Consider the following 9464-nt stretch of genomic DNA (forward strand, 5'->3'; position numbering starts at 1 on the left):
AACAGAGTAAACTGAACTGAAGTGGACAGAGATAACACACACACACACACACACACACACACACACACACACACACACACACACACACACACACACACACACACACACACACACAGCGAGTGGAGGCTGTAAATAGAGGGTATTAAAATGGTTTTTGGCAGCAAACACTTCAAACTCAGTAGCAGAGCTGTGGTTTCCTCCTCCCTCACTCTCAATTTCAAAATAATTATGAACTGTACCGATTTAAGTTATATTCACATATACATCCCCATACTCCACAGTGGGGTGAGTTCATCCAAATTACACACACACTAAACGTTGGCAATTGAACATCCAATACGATTTCCCTTTGATATTGGCGTATCATAGTGGGCTGTTTTAATCATAATTAAACCTACAGTAACAAAGTGAAAGGATTTATTTTCCAAAATATTTGTATGTTGAATTTGTTGTACTCTGCAGTCTACCTAAAGCAGTTCGACAACAATTCCCCAGGAAATGTGGGTCGTAATATTCAAAATGTCTCAATGACATTGAATACTGCATAAGCGACGGTCGCATCTTCAGGCAATATCTATTAACTTTACATTTTTAAAACTGTCACCCCTGTTTGTGTAGTTTTATCCGATTTGATTGACCGTGACAAGACAATCCTTTTTTTAATCAACCCACTCCATTAAGTTAGGTTAGGGTTATGGTTAATGTTTGTCTGACATCGGCTCAGCTGTTTCTAGGTTGAAAAACAATGGAGCCAATGATCTGCTGAAGGACAAATAATTAGCTAATCATCATCGGGGGACAGGACTTACTTAATTGCGGCAGTTTTGTCCAACATTTTCTCAGCCCTTCTGCGCACTTTGGCTAATATCAGACCGAGCTGTCCCTTGTTACACGCAAAATCTGAATTTTGTCCACGCATACATTTTGACTTAAAATGTCATTAGATTCAGGCGCTTATGTATTTGATTTGCTGTTATCCAGCTGATTCGGTGTCGTCAAGGACAAAAAACAGATAGGATCATTCAAATAAGGACTCTGGGTAAGATATTTTCTTTTATATATAGCCCTCGACACGTATTTTCGTCCCTTCCATTGTTGTATGTTGAATGACACACACACACACACACACACACCAAACACAGGCCGTCACTAAATGCCTTCAGTCAGGCAGATGGGGATTCAAAATGGCTGACAGTTGGCCGTGTGTGTGTGTGGAGAACAGAGCGGAGTGTTTTGTGTTAACGAAGTTGGCAGCGTCCCAGTGTCGGATCCATACAGAAGTCAAATAAAGACTGCTGTGTTCAGCTGAGGAGTCAGAGAGAGGAACAGAGGACTCACATGTGCATCACCACTCCTCCATGCGGCCATCTTGAAGGGCGACGGCACAGAAATCTGCATTCAGACGTCAGCAGAATGAGCGGGAAACTGAGCGCCTTACATGTTCTTTTGAAAAACTGCTTGCCTAAATTAACTGTTTTATCCACATAAATATGCAGTTTTTTTAAACTTGTATTATTTCTATTGATTTCAGAACTTTTTCTAACACAGGCCTGTTCAACACTGCATTGTGCTTCGTTTTTGCGGGACTTGAGATTGCAATGACATAAAACAATAATGGACCCACTTCTGCTTTTCGACTGTCTAGAAGTGTAATGCTACTTTCACCTGTGACGCTTATGGAGCACAATAACTTGCCACTGCAAAGACTGCTTGTCACTAAACGTAGACATAGGTCACATCAAATGTTAAAAACAATGACTAATGCTGTCATAGTGCACGATGTATTTCAAAACTGCTTCCAAACTGTATGGGTCAAGTTTCTTTAAAATCGGCCAGATGTTTTTATGTAATCCTGCCGAAGGATAAACAATTCTTCATGTATTTTATACCTCAATGTGCTCGTTCTTACCCTTCCTCATCTCCCCCCCCCCCCTCTTCCTGCAGCCATGTCCGGAGGCCTCCAGGGTCAGAGCGCCTCCTCCGTCAGCTCTGAGATCAAGTCGGAGGACGAGGGAGACGAGAACCTCCACCATGACAGCAAGTCCCTGGACACCAAGAAGGAGGACGGGGACAGCAAGGACCTGAAGTCCATTGAGAGGTAAAGATCTAGGTTCAGGTTCCTCTCAGACGTTGACTCTCATCAAACCCCTCAGCTGGGCTGGCACAGGCTTTGACCAAAAACACCTACATGCCCAGAGACCTTCCTTGTTCATTGAGAAAAAAAGTTATTTTAGGGGGTCAAGATGTTGGGTTTATACAAACTCAAGTTATCCGGGGCTTTTTCATTCTCAATTTTATATCAGAATTTCCTGATAGGGTGGGGATTGAAAACTGAAATGTAGCAATCTTTTGAATCTCAAGAGACACAAGGAAGGTCTTAAAGCTGTGATTGTTTTGGGGAACCAGCCTTTGGACTTTGATGAAGTAACTAAGTGTGATGAGAAGCAGCTAAATGCAACAAAATATACTTGTTTTCTATAAAATCAGAAATGTTCTAACAGTCGCTCCATGGTCTTGAACCTGGTTTCAGCTGTTTCTCACACAACAGAGTAGAGCCCATGCTCAATATTCTCAAAGAAGTGATGCCTCGTATTCAGAGCTGGGGAAACAACACCGACAGAATCATTGAAAATTCATAATCTTTCATTATAAATATTTAAAAAATGGTTTGAAGATATGTCAAAGGCAGGTATAAAATCTACATACTATATAGGCCCTCAAGCCTGCTATATTTTCATTTCATTTTTATTTGTCCCGCTCATGGTACGCATACACAAATGTACAATAATTGCCAACAAAACATGTCTCTATAAACACACCATTGAGCGAAAAGGAGCAGGGAGAAGAATAAAATCTTATATGACCTGCCCCTTTCTAAAAAAAACAAAATAAATACAAATAGATGGTCACAGCCACACATACCAGTACACCCTCATCTGAGTCCTACTGGAGAAGAAGGTGGAAAGGCTATTTAAAGTAATAAAAAGATAAATAAGTGGTTTTGATCCATAGACTGTATAAAAATAAGTGGACCTAGCCATTTGAAAAGGGAAGACAATCTGGAAATGCCCTAAACTTGCATTTTTTTTCTAATGGTCAAAACGGGGTGACCACTGGTAGAATATAATATATCAAAGTCTATGAAAACATGTCCATACTTCTCACTGGATGTTTTACCACAGTAAACATGTTTCTAATGAGCTTATGGTCTCAATCTTTAGCTTCAGGCCTTTTTAAATTAAGCATGATTTTTGTTTGGTACATTTTGTTCACATTTAAAGTAAAATACATAATAAATCAGCTTGTGGTTGACAGGTTGTAACTTTTAGCTCCAAAAACTCAAGATGGCCAAACTCAAGCATCCAAAACGAGACTCCACAAACCAATGGGTGTGGTCCCATAGAGTCGGTCCCCTTTTTAATAAATTATATATTTTGTTTACGGTGTTGTTTTCCTTTCCTGGATGCAGCTGAGCAGCCTTCACCCTCCAACAATATTTGAACCTGGAGTAAAAATCTGAAAAATTTGGATGATGATGATTTTGATGTTACAAACTGAGCTCTAACCCTCAAAACCTCCCCATCCTCCTCCTCTCCTTCCCTCACCCCCTGCTTCCTCTCCCCTTGCTGCCTTTTGTGCTTTTCACTGCAGCAACGCAGACGACGAGGACTTGTCTCCGGAGCAGAAGATGGAGAGAGAAAGGGAACGAAGGATGGCCAACAATGCGCGGGAACGTCTACGCGTCCGCGACATCAACGAGGCGTTCAAGGAGCTGGGAAAAATGGTGCAGCTGCACCTGAAGAGCGACAAACCTCAGACTAAGTTACTGATACTGCACCAGGCCGTGGCCGTCATCCTCAGTTTGGAGCAACAAGTCCGAGGTCAGTTTTATATAGAGACGCCTGACCTTCGACCTCAGTACCTGCTTTTATTCTTCTATGTTAATTTATTGCGCCTAGACTGGTAGTTCATCATGATTATACTAAAGTTAAAAGAACACAACAATATAATGCATCTTGTTGTTCATCTTATACAAATAATAAATAAAACACATAGCAATAACAACAATAATACATTTGTAGTTTTTAGGCGCAATCCAGAGAATGACGGACAAATGTTGATGGTCATAAATCTCGAACCTGATGCAATAAGAAACGGTGTCTGCAGGGACATTTGTGACCTTAAAACAAAAAGATTTCTAACATCCTAACTTCCAGTATTCATAAATCAGACTTTGATGACGGCCACGGCCTGGTGCGGTTTCAGTAACTTGGTCTGAGGTTTGTCGTTCTTCAGGTGCAGCTGCACCGTCACTTTTATCCATCCTTCCATCATGAACCATCTCTGGGTTTGGGATCCAAATGTTTCAGATTTTTCCTCCAGGTTAAAATATTGTTGGAGGGTGAAGGCTGCTCATCTGCATCCAGGAAAGGAACAACAACACCGTAAACTATCAAATATAGAATGTATTAAAAAGGGGACTGAGTCTATGTGGCATCACCCATTGGTTTGTGGAATACTGTTTTGAATGCTTGAGTTCGGCCATCTTGTGTCTTTGGAGCTAAAAGGGAATTTAAGGTAGGAATCATAGTTCAAGAAGATAGATATCATTTAGCACATGTAGTGCTCCAAGAGCTCCAGGAGAGGGAACCACTGGCGCCTGTTGATTTTGTTAAAGTTTCAATACTTATTAACTAACACAGCTTAAAGAAAATACAGTAAGGACAGTGTGAAGTTGACTTTTGATTATGTTCTGGTTTTATGTTTCAGTATTTGTAAGCAACTGTGACTGAAAGAATATTGCTTTTATTTTACTTTTTATGGTTATTTCCTTTGACTTTTTTTTTCTTTTTTTTTTTAAGAAGGGGCAGGTAAAAGAAGATTAAGTCAGAGCCAGTAATCACCAGAAATAATCTCTTCCTCCATGTGTGCAGAGCGAAACCTGAATCCCAAAGCGGCGTGTCTGAAGCGCCGCGAGGAGGAGAAGGGCTCCATGTCCTCGGACGGCGCTTCGCTCTCATTGGCCGCCGCTCACCACGCCGCCGCCACCATGGGCGATGGGTCCAACCCCCTGGGACAAATGTAAAACGCAGCAACACCTCCCTGAACCCCTGAATGGTCAGAAGGTTTCACTTATAAACTAATCTGCTGTTGTACCTTAAACTCAAACCAAAGAGTTTACATTTAAAAACCAAACCAGAAAATTCAAGACATTTTTTTTTTATAGCATTCAGTTGCCATGAAATTGATGGCTAAGTAAACATGCCTCCATTGAAACGTTGGCTCCCAATGAAAGCAAATTGGAATATTATATTCATGCTTTAAGGGTCAAAAGTTACATTTAAATCATTATGACTTAACATGTAGTCTGTGTAATGTTTAACCATTTGTTTCCTGGATAGAGAATTATTGTAAGCAAACCAAAATGCAAAAAAAAGAAGCCAATCAGTCATTCAAACATATGTGAACGTCGAAGTAACGTGAAGTCAAATAACTATTTTCCACTTTAGATTAACTGATGACAACATGTTATTCAACTGTTTGTCTTATGACTCAACAATCAGAATTCACATTTTATTCTTGCAGTTGCATTATTTGTCAACTTTATTGCAGAAAAAAGGTTATAACTTACACAGACAACATGTTGACCGAATACTATATAGGTCAAATGTATTTTAAAACTTGAATGTTTTTGGACAGGGTTTTTGTTTAGTTCTTGACAGTTAAAATCTGGAAGAGCTGATAATTCAGAAGGTCTAAACATACAGGCCAGACTTGAGTGTCTTTCTGGTCCCGGTACATTTTAACAACAGATTGGAAGTAAGTGTGATTTTCATGTGTGACAGTGTGTGTGTTGTCAATGTTCTATGCTCTTAAAACATTCAAAATGTTAAATGCACATGTAATTAAATACCTATTTATTTGCACTTTTCATCAAATCAACATTATGTTTTTAGATGTTTAGACATGAAAAGCAGTTTGTAATTTCTTTTGGATTACAGTCAATGTTTATGTTGATTGAAATATATTTTTGTTAAGTCATTTATATATTAATCACAAATTATTTGTGTACTTTTTGTACATTTACTTATGTCTGCTCTGACTGTAAAAGTTTGGAGTTTCTCTTTAACACCTGAGGAGTTGGGTAAAATAAATAATGTTTTTTTTCAGGAGCCACTGTTAGAGCTACTCTTACAGTTAAAATAGGTGTTTGATTGTACGGTAAGTTAATGTCCCTCCTAATCCCCTGTTCCTTTAATTGTTTGTATACTTTTCAGGTCAAAGGTGCCAGAGTTCATCAAGATGATGAGTGACCACTTCCTCTGACAGCGTTTCCCTGCAATCGATCAACCACGTTGTTGCTTAAGCCTGATCAATCAGATTCTCTTGATCTTCGGTCTGACCAATCAGATCCTTCTCTCCTCTTGTCTGTCTCTTATCCTGCTCTTCACCTTCGTCTTCTTCTTCTTTCGGGAAAACGAACTACAGCGTCACGTTAGTCGCTTTTGTCACTTTGCATCTCCGGCCGAAGTGAACTAGATGCTACTTTGTGGAGACGTTCAATGGCCGCCGTAAAAACATGGCTGCTGCAAAATGGCCGTCTGTGGGATCTTCTGACACAAAGTGACAGCAATGGACAAACTTCTTTGGAATCACATCATCCGAGAAATTCTTCTTCTTGTACTTCTTGTTTTATCAGCATTCCCAGTTTTAATGAACAAAATGGTTCTATATATAGTATATATATATATATACGACAAAAAGGACAAAAAAGGACAAAGAACTTGTCAAAAAAAGGGCAACTGGACGCAGGGAGTTTGGAGGGTTTGTGTTGGAGCAAGTTATTCAGAACGGAGCAAAACATATCACAAAGTGTTAAAGAATTTTTGTTTTCTTTAAAGCAACATTGCGCAGCTGTTCTTGAATGCAGCGCGTCTCTGACTGAATGGCAATCTAACGCCACACTGTGGATTAAGCTGTGCCTGATCTCGTCTTGGATGCCAACCATTCAGATAGAAACACACGGAGAAGCAAAGCAAGAGAAATTAAAAAAGAACCGGAAAATCCAGATGGAATCACAGAAGCAAGCGGCCCACTCATACATCCCCTTACTAGCCACACATCACAGATTAAAGAACAATGTAAACAATATTAGGTCCTGATATGCCGTGTCATTCAAGCAGAAATTAAGTTTGCAAGCGCTTTTTGACTATCATAGATAACTAGAATCAAACGGGGCTAAACAGCAAAAACATGGGCAACTCGTTATTCCCCTTCTAATGCATTCCCTCCTAACCTACTAACATTCACCTTAGATTAAAAAAAAACGTGAACGTGTTTATGTATTTTTTAGCAGTGTTGACAAGTTGACTTTGTTTACGAAACAACTAAATTGTACTTCAAACCTTTTAGGAGGACCACCATTTCAAAAAGGCTGAACAGTTTTGTAGAGTGTATTTTCTGGAAGGAAGACAATACTTAAAGAATCAGTCAGTTATTCAATCAATCAGTGAGGGACTCCAGGCGGACCGGGGTGTTTAAATTATTAGAGGTAGAGGAATTACAGTAATTAAAAAAGAAGAAAGAAGCATGCAGTAATAAAGAACTTTACTCTTAGACGTGGCAGGAAGAAAATACTTCTATTGACATCTTTGTTAAGGATTGTTGGGGTCTTTGAGGCCAGAACGAAAGAGTAGGAAACACACCTTTGTTAGATATTCGTCAACATGTGCAGAGTTTAAAATCATGTACAGGCCTTTTTTTTTAAATCAAAAGATTACCAGGCAGATGGTTGAGAGCATGGTGAGATCATACAAATGATACATGGATGACTGGATTAGAGGGAAGAGGGCTGGACTCAGCACTGAAGTGATTTCTATTCCATGTTTAGCACATTCCCTGAATCACCAATGCTCTGCTTGAATCGAGTGGTTCTGGAAGTCCCAAGTCCTGAACCATTAGAGTTGTGGGAGTCATAAGAGGAGAAAGGAATGAAGTGGTTCAACGTCCCCATGAGCTACTAATAGAAGGGAGAGTATGGACAATAGAAATTAGAGGTCTAAATGATATTGAAGCTGTTGGGGAAGCAAGGGAACTTTCGTCAGGGTGAATACTTTCTTCTGGGGGCCAAGCAGCAGAAGTCAAAGCATTCCTTTATTGGATTTATTTTTTAGTATCTCGCCAATCATAACCCTAAACTTCTACCCTCTTAGACTTCTCCCCTCCCTGAATACGACCTTCGGGGACTATCCGATCGAAATGTTCCGTCCTGCAGATAACTGACAGGTTCATTGTAGTCTGTTACTGGGACCTTACATTTCCTTGACCTTGCAATCCAGATGCATTGTTAAACATTTCTAAAACCTTGTCTTGTTTTCTGCATAGCATTGTAGAAACTAGAGAATCAAGTATACTTAAATATCCCACAGTTCCAATTGGATTTTTGATTTTGGAAGACTACTTTCTGTCCTGTTTGGGTTTAAACGAGCTAAGCTTGTTCAGAAACAAAACTAGTTGCGCTCCTGAGACATGGGACCAAATTTAAACAGACCATCATCCGCTACAGTTAGGGTTAGGGTTAGCCCTCAGACTCTTTCAGCCAGTCATGGCCCTCAAAATAAAACCAGTATACTCCTGTGTCATTCCTTGTGAGTCTGGTATCAGTCAAGTGTGGGTTTTGCTCAATATACATGTCAATTCAAGTGACACCATTGTCTGAGGCAAGTCCAATCTGCAAGCCAAACCACTAATAAAATATGTTACTTCAGACAAAGGGTTGCTTTGTGATAGAACTTTAGAGAACTGTAAAAAACGAATTAGGTCCGGATAGGTCATTAACAAAACCTTAAAGTTTGTTGCATTGCTAAGTATCAAGGTGTACTCCTGTCCAACAGGTGAAGTTATTCGGAATATCTGCAAGAACTTCCATTGTTTTCTTGTATTAATCTGAAAGTCCCCTTTCACTTTCGTCCCAGTTTGATCCTCTCTCAATCCAGGCCTGTGTTTTATATCCAGTCCTAGTTCTGTCTTCTCTGCTGACCCTAGCCTTATGATCCCTAAACCAGAGCCCGAGCCCCTCTTCCCCCACCCCCCCCCCAAGCAGACCCGCAGATGCAATTTGAACATTCACACTACCAATGTGCCTTTTAGAGTTCATATCATTCGAGTTGCCAGAGGAGGACATTCAACTGGTCTTTTAATAGGATGCAAGCTTAGGGAAACCTGTTCTTAGTCATTAGGTTCTATGCAGTCAGGTTTTTTACCCCTGGGAATTTAAAAAAAGCTAAAAAGGAAAAAAAAGTATTTTTTGGATAAAAAAAACTAAACTGTATTTAATGTACTGTACGCTTATATGTAAGTAGACAGCCTGTTCTGGCTCTGAGCCAATGAGACAGACGCTTGATTTAGCAGGACAAGTCCCTATCCCTGTCCTTCCCTGACCCCCCCACCCTACTACTCCTACC

The 9464-nt window shown here is 40.0% G+C and overlaps 1 protein-coding gene across 1 annotated transcript; it reads left to right on the forward strand.

The window, feature by feature from the left end:
- Window positions 1–122: 122 nt before the first annotated feature.
- LOC104963943 (transcription factor 4) lies at window positions 123–7737 on the forward strand. Its single transcript, XM_010792639.1, has 4 exons — window positions 123–2098; window positions 3652–3881; window positions 4935–5082; window positions 6279–7737. The coding sequence occupies exons 1-4, from the start codon at window positions 1947–1949 to the stop codon at window positions 6325–6327; spliced, it is 579 nt and encodes a 192-aa protein (XP_010790941.1). The 5' UTR covers window positions 123–1946; the 3' UTR covers window positions 6328–7737.
- The last annotated feature ends 1727 nt before the right edge of the window (window positions 7738–9464 follow it).

This window comes from Notothenia coriiceps, unplaced genomic scaffold, assembly GCF_000735185.1.
Source record: "Notothenia coriiceps isolate Sejong01 unplaced genomic scaffold, NC01 NC01_scaffold00036514, whole genome shotgun sequence".
Taxonomy (NCBI): Eukaryota; Metazoa; Chordata; class Actinopteri; order Perciformes; family Nototheniidae; genus Notothenia; species Notothenia coriiceps.